The sequence below is a fragment of the Quercus robur genome, chromosome 10 (genome assembly GCF_932294415.1).
Source record: "Quercus robur chromosome 10, dhQueRobu3.1, whole genome shotgun sequence".
Classification (NCBI taxonomy): domain Eukaryota; kingdom Viridiplantae; phylum Streptophyta; class Magnoliopsida; order Fagales; family Fagaceae; genus Quercus; species Quercus robur.
Genome location: NC_065543.1, coordinates 32,362,118 through 32,379,135, shown reverse-complemented (window position 1 = coordinate 32,379,135; position 17,018 = coordinate 32,362,118). Strand labels below are relative to the sequence as shown.

The following is a 17,018-nucleotide window of genomic DNA, read 5'->3' as shown; positions in this document are numbered from 1 at the left end:
GAATAATGAACTTCTTTTGCAAAAATATAATTGGAGTTGGCTACATTGATAAATTACACATTCACCTTATCTTGCTCATAATCTCACCTTCCATCTCATACTTATGAGGAGGAGTTGATGCAATTTGAGCTAGAGCTCTTCCAAATATGTTTTCATTACCGACCTTTGTTAGAAACTGGTTACAAGATCCACTATTCTCTAATAGGCCAATTTCGCAAAATTATACTTGTTCTCACACTAGCAGGCTGGAGAAATGCAGTAAAGGTATTAGGGTCATTAATGAAGTCAACAGAGACTCCTGGTTGGGCTTTTAAAGTTGATTTTAGTGGGGAAAACTCCTCTCTCAAGGGTAATTAAGGAATGCTGGCTTCAATTGTGAAATTGAGGACCTGTCTCCCCATCGTGGTGCCAACTAACAATGGAATTAGCATTCACCTAAATTGATTGCAAACATTTTGGCAGAGAGAGGAGAGTTTTTTTTCAAGTTCTACACAGCAGAGATGCATACCAGCCTTAAAACAGAAGAAGAAAACTACTTGTGAAAGCTGTAATGCATGGAGACACTCAAAGTCATTCGCATTCATTAACATTGACAACTCAAATAATGTGGCCAGCTTCTCAATTACTAAGTACAAGAGCTGTTTATTGGAAATGTTACTGGCAATTTAATTTCAAATTGTAATTATTACAAAGTCAACTATTCCCAAAAGCTGAAGAAATTTGATAACGTGGTTAATATTAGAGTAATTGACGTAGATGTTTCACCTGAGGACAATAATACAAGCAGAGATCACCTGTGCCCCATCTCTCATTTGTCAGGAAGACCCTCTAAAAATGGAGGCCTGCCAAGCTATAGAAAGAATTTCACAACCGAGAGAATCTTATAAGCTCTGCTTGCAGTTCCAGAAAAGGGAACCAACCTAAGTTCAGATTTCTGCAGATAATTTGGTATAGTTAGTGTAGACAAAGTGGAAACTGTAACTATAATTTTAATGAATTTTTCTTAGTTGAATACAATGTAGCATGATATTAAAAATCAATGTTTATACATTTTTAGGAGAACAAAAGGGTGTGATCAAAGTAGCTTCTCTTAAGATAGAATGAATATAAAGCGATTCATACGTGAAGTATGGAATCAATTCTTTCATCACTAATGTTCCTCTTTTTCTTTTTTCCTTTTTTTTTCCCCACCTTATACACACACAGACACACACATATATATATATTGACATAAGGAAAATGTCATCCTAGGTGCAGTGTTGATTTGAACTTTCAATAGTCACTATAATACTTCCTTAGAATTGTTTCCCAACTATTTGTGATCTTTATACAATAAACAGAATCAAGGTGAGAAAGAAATGCATGAGAATGTGATCTCAAGGATAGGCATGTGTATGCTAACAAGAAGTTGCCTGAGGAGATGTTTGAAACATCTATCAATGGTAGAGATCCAAAAAAAAGGGGTTTATTGAGGAATTATTTCACTGCATTACAGAGAGTTATACTGGTTTTGACCTATAACTTCTATAACAAATTTGAGTTTCCTACCAATGAGTTATAACTCAAATACTACTTCCTGCTCTCATAATAATGGGATGGAGAGTGAGGTCATAGGTTGAGGATCCATTAGGGGTGTGTGTTATTTACCAATAAAAATAAATAAAACTAGAGTTTCCAAATTCATATTAATTTTTTTAAAATAAATCTCAGGACTAAATAGTGTGTGCACACGCTTTGCAATGGATAAACAAGAGTTTGAGTCATTCAGCCTTCAAGAAGTACTTCAGTACTCAGCCAATTGCACAGCAAACTACTTGGCTTTTCATGCTACCAATAAGCAGACTGAGCCACAGCAGACTAGTGAGTTTCAGTTGGTTTTTATTAGACTTACAGTGCGGTGGGGTATTGTTTCATAAAAATTACTTTTTGGTTTGCTGCTTTGTTTTGGGATCTAACAAACTGCTCACAGCAAACTGACCAATCACTTATCAAATAACACTAAAGTACTTGTAAATGATGCCAAATTTTCAGAGAGACCCACTGCATCCACACCCAATCAATCCTTCCATTTAAATTTCCACTGAATGGATGGAAGGCCCTTCTTCCCTTTTGGGGTTTTGTGTGGAGACTTACAATTGTTATGGTGCGTTGTTTGCCTTTTATTTTAGAGAGTCACATAACAGCCAGTAAGCCTTGAAAATCTTGTACAAGTTCATTAGCCTAATTAAAAGTTGTTGCAACTGTCTTAAAGAGGCCTTAATTGTCTTTCAAGGTCCAGTCTAAATGATCATACATGACTCCAGCCCTCACATTATACATTTTTTTAGATAATAAAGGGATACATATCACCAATATGCATTGATTGACTTTATCTTACGCTAAATATCAAACACAATTGATCACATGACACATATAATATGTAATAATCTTTACAGTTCAACTACCTTGGTTTCTAAGAAATAGCTAGTTTTAACAATTTTTCTCCATAACATTAATGTACAAATTTAAGCATTCCACTCTGTTAGTTACCATAAAGTTTTAAGTTATCAGGAAGGGAGCCAACAATGCACATCAAACTCACATATACGAACTTTAACAACCCTCACCGACTGCCAAATATTACTAAACCAAATTGATGTGTGATAGAATATGAAGGGGTCAATTTTTGTCATTAGTTGGTTTTTTTAAAATAAAATTTTCTATTATTTCAGAATTTTTGGATAATGTTTTATTTTCTTGTTTGTATGTGTTTTTAAGACTTATAAAATCAAATTAAGTTCCTTTTATGTCAGTGTATTAATTAGAATCTTTAGGAATATTTTCACTTTGAAAATAACTTTTATGGAACTTTTAAATAGGCCTGGAATATGTAAAGAAAAAGGAACAATTCTTATTAACACAAGGTTGAGATTTCCATTATTTTCTGGTGGATTCCCAAGTTCTTTCCCTTGTTATTCAACAAGCCAGTATGGATTTAAAGGTTTGTGTCTAGCTAGAACAAGACCATTTATATAAAAATTCAAAGCAGGATATTAATACTCTTCTTTTAATTAAACTTTTGAATTCATCATAACATTCAACCTATGCTTATGCTAAACTACTTTAAAAAGAAAAATAAACTGACAAATAAGTCTTAAATGAAAGAAACTAATTAACAGTTAAAATAGAACTTCATGAGAATATAAATTTTATATCATTCAGGCCATGTAACGGAATATTTAGAAAGCAGAGACATTCACACAGTTAGATTGAGAAGAACTCTTAGATTGTTTAAGAATGTCATACCAAGCAATGTTGTCCCAGTGAAGGAAACCACCATGGCCTCTAGCATTTGTGAACTTGTAAACCGCGCCCAAGACTAGCCAAGGAATAATTGAGGGTTTTAAAAAAACAAAATGCTAAAGTTTACAATCACAAAAGGTTGCTAACCTTTTGCTTTGGACAAAAAAAAAAAAAAAATGATATTATAAAGTTGTGAGTCAGGATGAGATTACCATGGTAACCCTCAAAAACTGGATCTTCTGATAGCAAAAGGGGTGTATCTAGGTCAATGAACCTATACAGTAAATTGCTACTTAGAACTCAAAGCACCAGTATATATGTAAAATAAATAAAATATGTAAAACAAAATTAGATTGGCATGGTTTTTTCCAAAAAAGGATCATGATATTTACTTGAAACACCCAAGGCCAGCAGCAAGATGGCCAGCAAAGCCCATGGCCAATCTAGTCTCAACCATACCACCAATCATCAGACTTAAACCAGATGTCCTTGCCAACTCAATAATCTCAAGGGCTCCCATAACTCCAACTTTAGCAAGTTTAATGTTAATCACATCTGCAAGATTTCCTTGGACTATTTTCTTAACGTCATCTAAGCTCCGACAGCTTTCGTCAGCAGCAACAGATACCCCATATTTGTCTTTTGCAATATGTGTAACATGACCAAGACCCTCCCAATCATCTCTATGAACTGGTTGTTCAAAAAGGACAGGAGTGACCCCCATTTCTACAGGAAAAGTAATAGTTTGCATTAGTTCATTGGTCAAAGGAGTCCAAATATTCAGATTACATAAAGGGGGCAATGTTTTTTGAAGGTTGTATGTGGACCATGCACATTCTAGAATACAGAATAAGAACTTAGTCTTTTACAATTTATATAAATTATATACCGTGTAATTTTTCAAGAACTTCAATTGCTTCCTTTGGTTTGTAACCTTCATTAGCATCCAAGATAAAAAGGCACTCGGGGTGTGCCTTGCGTATGGCCTGAAGAACTTCTATATCAGCTTTCAGATTCTTTCCTACCTTAAGCTTCAAAGTCTTGAATCCTTGATTGCCATACTTGGAAGCCAGTTCCGCAGCTTCAGCTGGGGAAACGATTGGAATCTGCACATATAAAACGGCTGAAACTTAGTTTCATGAGAAAGGTTTTCTAGATCAAAATACTCATTACTTAAATTTCTTAATTACGCCAGCAGAAATGGACCCCAAAATTCCTCCAGCCTTACTGGGTGACTTCTCCCAGAAAAGAATATATTATACAGAAAGAGAGATGGAAAGAATAATACTCATTACAATAACTAACAAGTAATAACCAACCACCTCTCCCAGACCTGCACAAGCAGGAGGCTTGTGCACCGGGTACGAGCTTTTTACAATGATAAGTAACCAAAAGAGTAAAAAAGCTTTTCACTGCCAGAATCACTAAGATAAGAACGTAACTGTTATATCAGTCGTAATGGTATTTGAAACTCCACCAAAGAGTCTCCACAAGGGCACACCAATGCTATTAGCAACTGCATCAATCACTGCCATTTCGACTCCTGCCCTCACCTTCAATTGCAAGAAAAGTTTAATGGAAATTAAAATAATTAATAAATTTATACAGTTGAAGCTACATAAAATATTGGTCAAATCCATAAATGTACATAAATCATTAGTATATGTCCATGAAGTATGCAATTGCAAACGTGCAGGTAGTTGTGTTTACAGACAACAATTAATCTTCAACTAAAGCCTCAACATAAGTAAAGATGACCATGAATTCTATCACTATATCATATAACATAATTATGATTGTCATGCTTCAAAAGAGTGTGTGTAACACATAATTGAGTTCAGATCACAAGAATCATATAAAGTTCCTTAAGAGAACTTCACAAAAGTGCAGTGACCCATAACTACCACCATCCTCAGCCTAATTTTGGGCAGTTAAGGTTGCGTTTGGCATTGGTTGAAAAAGCCAGATTTTTTTTACCATTTAGCTTATTTTTGCTACTATTCATGGGTCCTATTGCATTTTTTGATACTATTCATGAGTTCTACGATATTATTTCAACTAGCTTTTAGCTCTATTTACTGTACTTTCAGCAAAAATAACAAGAGATTGGAGTGAAAATGACCCATTGTATTATTTCAGCTAGCTATTCATGAGTCCCACTATACTATTTCAACTAGATTTTAGCTTTTATCTTCTGTACTATTTTAGCTAGATTTTGTAACTTCAAATTTATAAAAGTGAAACATGACCAACATTTTATCACTTTTACTGATTTAATCCCCCAACAATAACAGTAGATTGGAGTAAATAAGGTATCAATTAGGGACCTAAAAGTAAAACACTGCACTTGGTTACAAAGGAACATTGATTAAGAGAAATGAAAGCTAGATTTCAGAATTTCTTGTTTACTTCTCTTTTGGATTCCAACAAAAAAAAGTCAACTCAACCAAGAAAAAGTTACTTTTTCATTAGACAAAATTGAAAGTTTGCAGTTTTCTCAAGTCACATGTCCAAATTCAAACAATCAAAGCACCCAATACACTCAACTCTAAACACCCATTAAACCAAAACCATCAAAATTAATCTCTAATTAACATTTAAAAACACACACACACACACACACACACACACGCACACAAACAAACTTCAGCACCAAATAAAAAGTGATTACCAATTAAACCACAAGAAAATCAAAAAACTTCAAAGCTCAAATCATACTCACAGAAGCAAACTCATGTCCAGGAAGACTCCTACCAATCTCCTCCAACAGCGAGCACAAAGTCATCACCGGACTTTTCTTCAGCAACTGACAAGCTTCAGCCGCCTTTGCCATAGCTATGCTCTGATCCTCCGCAGTCACACCAGGCAAGATTGGAGTTTCACCCCAACCCACACACCCATTACTCAGCTCAATCCTAATGGCCACATTCTCCACTCTTTCCAGCCTCGACGAAGCAATAGTAAACGGTGCAATCAAAGGGACATTCAAAGCTCTATTCTCTGCTCTCTGCACATCCACAGTGAAAGTCGCTGTCAAGTTCCTGAATCCAAAACTGGTTGTAGAAGTCGTTGCAGCCATCGTGTTGCAGGAATTGGGCGGTGAAAGCTTGGAAATGGGCCGGAATTTTTGTGGGTTTTGGGTGACATGTATTGGAGAACAGAGGATGGGAGTGTAAAGTGGCGAAAATAGAAACAACCCAGTTGAGAACATGACTTGGTGTCTGTGGGTTTTTTCCTTCAAGTTGGGTAGAAACTTTGATTGATGGGTGTGTGTTTGAGAATGGAAATTTGATTGAGATGTGAGAGAGAGATGTAAGGAACAGCCATTGATAAGATATAGAAATAATTGTCGTTTTCTTGTTCCATGTTGCACGCATTACTGGTTGTATAAACAAATCTCATTTAACAACTCTAAGGATAAAGAAATTAACTTATTAAAAAATTGATGTTTAGTATAATTAAGGCTCTATATATATAAAACAAAATTGATGTTCATTATAGTCCTAGGCCGGTATAAAAGTAACGTTACATTAACCAAAATTTGCCACTTCATATATTGTGAAAAATAATGAGATTAATTCTATATATGGCATTGTTGCTACACCTTTTCTTTTTTAGAAGGACAAATTTTTATTATTAAGGAAGACTCTTTAAATCAGAAACATCTTCCATCTAGGCTAATAATTAGGGAGATTGGGTATTTGGTTGGGATGTTTAAACAACAGTTTTCATTATTTAAATAATACAACACATATTTCCACAATACTTTTTAACTTATATGTATTTTCACAATACTTAAATAACGGTACTAAAAATTTCTAACCAAACGGACTCTAGTCTCGTAAGTAAATGAGTAACAAAATTACAATGCCAAGATACATGAGAAAAATTAAAAACTAAGAAAAAAGAGGCAAAGTATTGCACACTTTCGCAATATAACCAAATTGTGCTAGGGAGTTACAGTTACTCCAAAGAGCATTGGTGAGTATCTTGAGCAAACTCCAAAGCTCGTCTTGCAAACAGTGCTTCAACCTTAAGGATAGTATGACGCAGAGGAATCTCTTGAGATAGTGAGGCCATAACCAATCTAGATACATTGCGAATGACCACTCCAATTCCATCAAGATTATTTGTGTGGAAAAGAACCCCATCAAAGTTTATCTTATACCAAAATGTATCCGAGGGCAGCCAAGATGTTGTTGGTCTCATTGAAAGGTAAGGAAGTAGAAGTATGATGCAGCTTAAATCAGTGGTGGCTCCAAGATTTCTTTTCTAGGGAGGTCAATAAGAAGATAAATCTATATATTACTAAAAACTAAAGCGTAGTGTTTAATATTGCTGCTCTCACGTTGCGTCACATCAGCTGCTACGTCATTCTTTTTTTTTCTTTTCTTTTTTAAAATATAATTTGTCCTACAATTTTAAAATGGATTTTACAATTTTCAGCCCTATAAATGCAACCCACTACTTATTTATTTATTTCCACTATTACCTTATAATAAATTCAGCCAACTACTTATTTATTTACTTCCACTATCACCTTATAATAAATCTGTACAATTAATCCAGCCCACCTCTTACTTATTTAGTTCCACTATCAAGCCCAACCCAAAACCTTTTCAGTTCTGTTTTAGGGTTTTATGTGAGCCTTTTCAGCTTAAAGTAAAAAAGAAAAAAAAAGTTGAAGCCTTTCAAGCTTTAGGGCTTTTTTTTTTTTTTTTTTTTTTGCTTATAATTGTTTTTAACATTTATTTTTTAATATTTACACTTCTCCAACATTTCTCTCCCTTACCATTTCATCTCCCCACTACTTCTTCAATATTTCTCCCTCCCTTATCTTTTCATCTCCCCACTACCCTCTACATTAATATTATTCCTCCTCTTTCCCTTCATCTTCCTTTATTTTTGTCTCTTCTTATTCACACCCTCTTACTATAAATTTGTTACTATCTCTTCTATTCTATGCATAGTTTTCCCTCACAAAAAAAAAAAAAAAAGGGTTCCCTCTCTCTCTCTCTAAATTTTTTGGTGGATTCTTTTTATTTTTCTTGCATCTCTACTTTAGGTTGATAATTTTTTATATTCTTGAAAACTCTATTTTGGGTTAATGCAATTTAGTTTTGTTTTTAAAATTGTGATTTAGTTTTTTTTTTTTTTAAATTGTTGTTGTTGTTTTTTTAATTTTTTATTCTCTTTGATTGTTAAATGTTATCCTATTGCGTTCTAAAAAATTAAATATAGCATATAAAAATATAATATTATTCTATTACATAGCATGATTTGGATAATTTGGTATTTATTCTGTTACGTAGCATGATTTTTTATAGTGCTCAATTTAGATGTTAAACTATGAGCCTTTACTAATTTTTGTTTATTTTCTAATCCTTTGTAGTGGACAAAGTACTCTTAATAGTTGTATTAGAAGTACTCTATAATGTCATTTATTTAAAGAAAAGCAAGGGTTAGCCAAACAAAAATAATCGGATAGGTGACAAATTTTAACTTTTGCAATTTTATTTTTATTATTATTATTATTTTATAACAATGCATGTATAGAAATTTAATTCTTAGATTTTGCTAATAATTTTTTATTTGATAATATGTTTTGGGCGGCCGAAATTATAATTTTTACAAAGAAAATAACCTTAATAGATTATCAAAAATAAAATTTTATCCTAATATTGGTTCAATTAATCATTGTTAAGTTTTATTAATTTTTTTTAGTTTACATTTTTTTGGTGTTTTGGATTGTTCCTATATTACATTTATGATTGTTCCTATAATAAATAAAAATATAATTATGGAATACATTACTCATTATTAGATTAGTTTAAATTGTAAAAAAAAAAAATTTAATAAAACTACCATAAAAATAATTATCACGCGCAACGCGCGGGTTCGCAGCTAGTCTTAGATAAAAAATGAATCTTATGGTCTACAATGTTTCTTTATTACAAATTTGTCCATAGTATTAGCAAGAAAATAAAATATAAACTATTAGTTCATTTGGCATATAGTTTCATAATACAATGAACATACTAATTATTATTGCTAAGTGAAATCTTGGAAATCATTCATTGTTTTCAAAGACAATAAACATATTAATTGTTATCGCTAAGTGAACTTTAATTATTATTGCTCAAAATTCTTTTATCTATTAGTTTGTTTTAACTATTTACAATTCTTGTATTTAACAATTCAACTTAACTTTGACAACTATTGTTATTTGTAATTGTATTAAGCTTGTTTGGGTCTTGATTATAAGTCAACTTATTACTTCATATTTTTTCCTACTATTTGCGGGTCTCATATGAGTTTTTACTTATTTTATACTTCTAGGAAAAAGTTAGATAAATTATTCCCAAATAGATACTAAGAAATTTTTTGTTGTGTTAACATCTGCTTTTGTCCTCACTCAATCACTCTTGGCCTGTCTCACACGCCCTGTCCTCACTCAACAAATAAAAAACTAAAAGCACTTCAAATTCAACAACTAATTTTTATTTTCAAGATTTTAGATTAAATTGGCCTGTTGTTTGGCGCTTTTTTTTTTTTTTTTTTTTTAAATTTTAATGCCAAGACATCTAGGATTATATTTAAGATTATTTTAGTTGTGCTTACAAAAAAATTAGGATTAAAGTGTTCAAAATTTTATTTTAAAGGATCAAAACAATTAAAAATTTTATAATATATTATATATTTTTTTGGCCAAGTTAGGGGTTCATTTGAACCCCCTAACCTATGGCTAGCGCCGCCCATGGCTTAAACTCAGTAAATCGATCCTTAGACCAAGGTAAAATTTGCCCGAGTGTGCCTATTTCTAGGGGTGTTCACGGCAACCCGTAAACCGACCCACCCGCCCAAATCGTCTGGACCAATCCAAAAACCGGCCGACCCGACGTCGGTGATGGTCGGAGACGGGTCTCCGCCCCTAAAAACCGACTGACGCAGGTCGGATGGCGGGTTTTCTTCTTCAAAACCCGATACACCCGATCCGACCGAGGAAACCCATGAAAGAATGCTGGAGTTATGTAGATCCGTTCAGATTCATCAATATTCCGGTGAAGGTTTGGTAGTTTTTGGGTTGATCCGGTGAAGATCTAGGTTTTATTCCTTAGATCCGGCGGTGAGATGAAGATTGTGCTTCGATTTTCACTTTAGATCCAGAGATAGAGATGATTTTTTCGCTCAAATCTGAGTTGATGTGGTTTTTGCTTCGATTTTTGCTTAGATCTAGTGATTTTCGCTCAAATCTGGGTTTAATGTGGTGATTTTGAGCTTCGATCCGGCGAAGATTTGGTGCTTGTGCTTCGATTTTCACTTAGATCCAGTGATAGAGATAAATTTTTCGCTTAAATCTGAGCTTCATGTGATGTTTTTGCTTCGATTTTTGCTTAGATCCGTGATTTTCACTCAAATCTGGGTTTGATGGGTTGATTTTCAGCTTCGATCCGACGAAAATCCGATGATTGTAAGTCAGTACGAGGCCGACCGACCCGACCGTTGTCCACCGGCGTCCGATCCGACTCAACCCGAGGTCGTCTGCGGTCGGCGGCGGGTCGTTCAGCCATTCACCCGATGGAAGCGGGTCGGTTGCGGGTTGGGCATAAACCCGACCCGGACCGACCCGTGGACACCCCTACTTGTTTCTTTGTCCAAGTCTCGCTGAAGGCATTATTGTTGTGCCTAGAACGGTCAAAATGCCATGTCACATCTTTCTCAAAAAAAAAAAAAAAAAAAGCCATGTCACATTTTTTGCGTCATTTCATATCGATTTGTGTAGTGTTTGTAAGTAATGAAATTAATGTTGCATTTTTTTAACCAAAAAAAAAAAAGAAGAAGTTAATGTGGCATTTCCAAATCGTCCAATAAAAGGGTATAAAAAGTGTTTAAAAAAGAAAAATCGGTGTTCAACGGAAATATATATATATATATATATATTTTTTTTTTTTGAGAAATTTTTAACTCATACCAAAAGAACATATAACATTTTTCATATTATAGAGCCTTTCCACGTTTTCAATGAACCACAAGAAACAAACTCTACACTAAATGCAAACAGAAAAAATTGGATTCTAGATCCTAGTCCTACAATGCAAACAGAAAAAATTGGATTAACCTTGAAAGTAAGGCTTACCACATGTTGATATATTTCATATTCACGCCTATAATTTTAATATTGTCAATTAAATAAATCCTTCAACTTCCAACTTGTTTCCAATGTAACCCTTTCGTCTATCTCCATCCACTTTGCCTTGTTAATTGCTACAAAATGACTTGGTTTTAAAAAAAAAAAAATTAGCTTTCAAAACTATAAAAGTGCAAGAAACTTAAATTTAAACATTAGTGAAACTCTACAATTCATTTTCTAAAAAAAAAAAAATCAAACAAATTAAATTTGAGACAAGTTAATAATTTTCTAGCACTTTACCAATTCCACTTCATCCTATTCCTAGGCGTGGAGTGGTCTTCTCATATATTTGACACCTACTTCACTCTCTTTGTCACCTTCTTCACCAAAATCTGTCAAATTGTCTTTACCTCTCAACCATACATTGTCTCTACCTCCCATAACTAGAAAAAACTTAAGTGCTCTGAGAGCAATGCTCCCTCCTCTCACATGAGGGGTGGGCCCCACGCATGGGTCTCACCATGGGGCCCACCCCTTATGTGAGAGAAGGGAGCATTGCTCCCAGAGCATATAAGAGTTACCCCCCATAACCACACACCTTCATGCTCTAAAACATCATTGGTGAGAATCATTCAAGTTTAGGAATTAGCAAAATTTAAAAAAAATAAAATAAAATAATCATACAAGTTTAGGACTCTCACCATCATCTTCTTTGGCCTTATCCCAGATCTTCTTCTTCTTCTTCTTTTTCCTAAATGAATTTTAGAATTCAAAAAATGTTAAAATTAGTTTAAACTTTAAAGTTAGTTTCTTACATTTTTCTGGTATTAGAATCTAAAAAATGAGTAAAACTACACCGTTTTGTTCTGGTTAACGGCACAGACTGGATGGAGGTGAATGAAATGGCTATATTGGAAACAAGTTATAAGTTGAGGAGCTCAATTGGAAAAACTGAAGCTATAGGGATGGAAATGAAAATAATCCAAACTTATAGGATGTTATTTATAATTTAGCCATAACAATCAACTGGTTAAGTGCATTACATGTGACCAATCTCACAAATGACAAAATTGAGAAGAGACGGACAATTTTGTCAATTTTTGACTTTGAGGTTTAATAGCTCTAAATTGAGAATATTGAAAATCTATTTGAACTGACAACAACTCCAAGAGTTATTATTCTTATTATCTATATATATATATATATATATATAAAACTGAAGCCTTTGCTGGCACCACAATTTTCTACGTCAGCACAATATTTAAAAAATAAATAAATAAATAAAAATTATAACTCCTCAAAACCCTAACAACCTTACCCCTCTCTCAACTTAAGAAATATAAAGCCACGATTTCTGCAAACTCTCTCTCTCTCCAGATATAGGAAGCCCTAAAGCATTCAAGATCTACAATGCACAGTATAGATTTTAGCTTATAAAGTTTAGCTTTTGTAAGGTTAGTTTTGTTTATATATTAATTAATACATAGTACTTTGTTCACCATTGAATACTCATATAATCAATTTCCAATTCAGTGTTCAAGAATTAAACCAAAATTCTAACTGCGCTATCATAAAATATTATTATTAGTATGAATTTTATGGAGTTGCGGTGTTCAAGAATTAAACCAAAATTCTTTTAAATTATCTATAATATTTTGTCCTCTGAAAATTAAAACTCTCTCTCTCTCCAGATGTAGGAAGCCCTAAACGCACGGTATAGCATTCAAGATCTACAACTCACGATATAGATTTTAGCTTATAAAGTTCAGTTTTTGTAAGGTTAGTTTGTTTATATATTTAGTCCTTACGTTTAGGTTTAGGTTCAGGTTTAGGTTTTAAGAGATTTATATATTACTACTATGTGGCTAAATTTCCCGTGACATCAGTTTTATGTTTTTAACCAAATACATTAGAAAAGCAAGAGAAGGCGCATAAATATTTAGTCCTTACGTTTAGGTTTAGGTTTAGGTTTAGGTTTTAAGAGATTTATATATTACTACTATGTGGCTGAATTTCCCGTGACATCAGTTTTATGTTTTTTTTTTTTTTAATTTGTTTAATGTAAGGTTAGTTTGTTTACATCAGTTCTTTATCTCAAAGATAAGACTTTTATTTCTACTGCAAAAACTATTTAGGTATGTATCCCTTGCAAGCACACATGAACTTAAATTGTCTTTTAATATATGCATGCTTTATTATTTTCTAATAGTTTTCCCGTGCATCGCACGGGTTAGCGACTAGTTATTATTATTATTATTATTTCTAACAAGCTAAAGTAAAATTTCCGCAAACAGTGGGATTTGCAACTAGTTTAGGCTTTTGGAGTAATTATTAGATACTTTTGGAGTTACTTACATCAATGGTAAGTCCTATTGAACATATATGTATATATATATATATATATATAAAAGTAGAGATCTTATGTGAAAGAGCATAAAGTTTTGTCATGTGGTACTCTCTTTGATAAGGAATTTGTTCACATAAATACTTTACTCAAATGTCACATCAGAGATAAGGACTAATTGAAATTAAAAGATAATTCCTATAGGATGTTATTTATAATTTAGCCATAACAATCAACTGGTTAAGTGCATTACATGTGACCAATCTCACAAATGACAAAATTGAGAAGAGACGGACAATTTTGTCAATTTTTGACTTTGAGGGTTAATAGATATAGAAAATCTATTTGAACTGACAACAACTCCAAGAGGTTTTTTTTTTTTTTTTTTTTTTTTTTTTTTTTTTTTTTTTTTTTTTTTTTTTTTTCTAACACGCTAAAGTAAAATTTCTGCAAATAGTGGGATTTGCAAGTAGTTTGGGCTTTTTGAGTAATTATTAGATACTTTCAGAGTAACTTACATTAATGGTAAGTCTTACTAATCATCAATATATATATATGTGTGTGTGTGTGTGTGTGTGTGTGTGTGTAAGTAGAGATTTCATGTAGAAGAGCATAAAATTCTGTCATATGGTACTCTCTTTGATAAGGAATTTGTTCACATAAATACTATACTCAAATGTCACATTAGAGATAAAATTGAAATTAAAAGATAATTCCTATAAAAAAAATTAAAAGATAAAAACTCTTTATTTTCTTTAGATTCATTGTATTAGGACATTTCTCAAGTGCCACATTATATATAAGGACTAAATAAAATTTAGAAGATAAAGACTCTTTATTTTCTTGGGTTTATTGTTTCAAGACCTTCCTCCCTCTCGTAAAGCATAAAACTTTTCGTGTTTCCACTCACCAATTTCACCTCTTGCACTTCTGCCACTTTATATACACCTACCCATAATCTCTCATCTTTATGCCATAGTTTAGGTGCTTTTTTATTTTGTTTTAGCCCTCATAATTTCTTGGTTTTTTTTGTCATTTTTTACTACTATTTAGTGTAATATTGGTATGAGCCTTAACCATAAAAGTAAAAAATGATGATTATTTTGGATTTTTCTTTGTTTTAAATCAAGATTATCTCAGCTTTAGTTGCAACCTCAAGTTTAGTTGCAGCTATTCAAGAATAGTGTGCAAACGGTGTACAAACCACAATCATATTGTTAGTTCTCTCCATCAAAGCTACAATCAAGTAGTTCTTCACATAATTTTTATGTTCTTTCTCATGTATCTTTAACATGTAGCACTTACCCGCCTGTATCTTTTTTATTACATTTGTTAGTGCTATTAATTATAGTTATTGTGGTTTGTTAGGATTAGTTTCATATTATTTAATTTGGTGGTACAATTTTGATATACGATAGTTAGTTAATTAGTGTGCCCTACTTCTCTATACAAAGATAAAGCTCATGTTTAAAATTAATAATACAAGATTAGCTCTCTCAATTTTAGCTTATACTTTTCTTGAATTTTAGAATTCTCCCTTTTTTTTTTCTTTTTTTTTATATATATTAAAGGATATAAAGGCCATGTTAGAGCCAATTAAATATTGATAGATGGAAGTATATTTAGCTAATTTTTCTTTGTTTGATTACGTTCTCTTTAATTTTGTACACAAATAATTTTGATTCATTTAGATTATTAACAAAGTATTTGAGTAGATGTGGTAAACAAGCGAGTCTAGTCGAACTCAGGTCGAGTGAATCGGGTTGTGGGTTGGGTCGAGTTGACCCGTATTTTTCACTTGAATTTTTTTTTTAAAGAAAACAACATGTATTTGCCATTTGGAAAGTCATGCAACAAATTACTTGATGTAAAATACATTATTTTGAATTTACCACTCATATCAAGAATGAGCACAGTTAACAAATTAATGCATGTTCAATAATTTTAAAATTATACAAATCCTAACATTACTAACCAAAACAAAATAGCACAAAGGATAAGTAAAACAAATATATAAGTTTTATTTCAACACAATATCAACATCCCAAAACATAACCAAAAAGAAAAAAGAAAAAAAAGACAAATGCCTTATTGTATAACTAATTTGACAAAGAATGAAAACATATAAGAAATTTACAATCTTGAAAACTAATTTTATAATCTATTATCAACTGTGGTTAGCACTCTATTTCAATTTGAGTATATACATTAAAGTCTGATTATTTACTTATTTATATATGGTCTTTTTTATGAATATCATATCATTATTAAGTAACACAAACTCTAAGAAATATTACAATTTATTTTGAAAAACCATTTTATTTTGGACATGAATTGTTAAAAAGCAACACATATTCCAAGAAATATCATAATTTATTTTGAAAAGCCATTTATTTTGGGCAAGAATTGCTAAAAAATAGGCCTAAGAATTCATAATTTATGCTAATTTCATTAATAGTATGGCTTCACTCTTTTAACACTTATGAATATGTCTCATACATGTTGTGGTGGTCCGTTCCCAACAACCTTGGGCTTTTAACCTATACCCCCAATTTACTTGTACCCTGGGTTGGGCTTATCCCATAATGGGAGGTCCAAGAAGCAGTTATTGATGTCACTGATGGATTTTTAGTGTTACTTTGACACCAAACTACCTTAATTTTGGCTCAGCCAGGAAGGGTACTAAGTAGCCTAGCTCTTTCTTTGAAATCTGAACAAGATTTCCTTCTCCCTAGGATTTATGTTTCCTCACTACTCTCGTGTCTCACTTCCCAAAATTTTTCAACCCCTTCTTCCTACCTCTCATCCCCTATTTATATCCCTCTCCCAGCAGTGGGGTCATCATGATAAGGGGATATTCCATATGTCAGTGGATCCCTTCGTATCATATCACTGGTTAGAGGGGACCCACTTCCTGCTATTTATGTGACCTCTTAGTAACTCTTGTCTGGCGCTAGTTATTGCTCGACAGACAGATTCTCTCAAGGCATTATCTCTTGATCACGACATGTCTTGGGGTAATTAATTCATATGTTCAACCAGCTCCAAACAGTTCGGCTAGTGGGTTGAGATGGGCTAAGACTATCCAATGAGTGGGCTTGCAAATTAGGGCTAGCCTATTATTCTTGATCTCTACAATAGTCCCCCATGATCCCAATTCCAGATCATGGGAGTTTGCCCATTTAGTTAGAAATGATACCTCCATAAAGGCCTTTAAGGCCAAATATGATATTCCCCCCGATGTATTCATTGAATACTATC

At 32.8% G+C, this 17,018-nt stretch overlaps 1 protein-coding gene across 1 annotated transcript; it reads right to left on the bottom strand.

Moving 5' to 3' along the window:
• Positions 1 to 597: 597 nt before the first annotated feature.
• LOC126701973 (L-Ala-D/L-amino acid epimerase) lies at positions 598 to 6,610 on the bottom strand. The gene is made up of 7 exons (XM_050400454.1): positions 6,005 to 6,610; positions 4,725 to 4,835; positions 4,172 to 4,388; positions 3,675 to 4,008; positions 3,495 to 3,556; positions 3,286 to 3,358; positions 598 to 934 (listed from the first exon to the last, which is right to left on the bottom strand). Coding segments are annotated over exons 1-7 (1,287 nt in total). The 5' UTR covers positions 6,494 to 6,610; the 3' UTR covers positions 598 to 933.
• Between the last annotated feature and the right edge of the window lie 10,408 nt (positions 6,611 to 17,018).

Coding starts and splice junctions, on each gene's coding strand:
- LOC126701973 (XM_050400454.1), bottom strand. CDS start 6,493: ATGTTCTCAACTGGGTTGTTTCTATTTTCGCCACTTTACACTCCCATC. Junction 4,009..4,171: donor AGTTCTTGAAAAATTACACG/GTATATAATTTA, acceptor CTTTTCCTGTAG/AAATGGGGGTCACTCCTGTC. Junction 3,359..3,494: donor AGTTTTTGAGGGTTACCATG/GTAATCTCATCC, acceptor TTCCTTGGCTAG/TCTTGGGCGCGGTTTACAAG.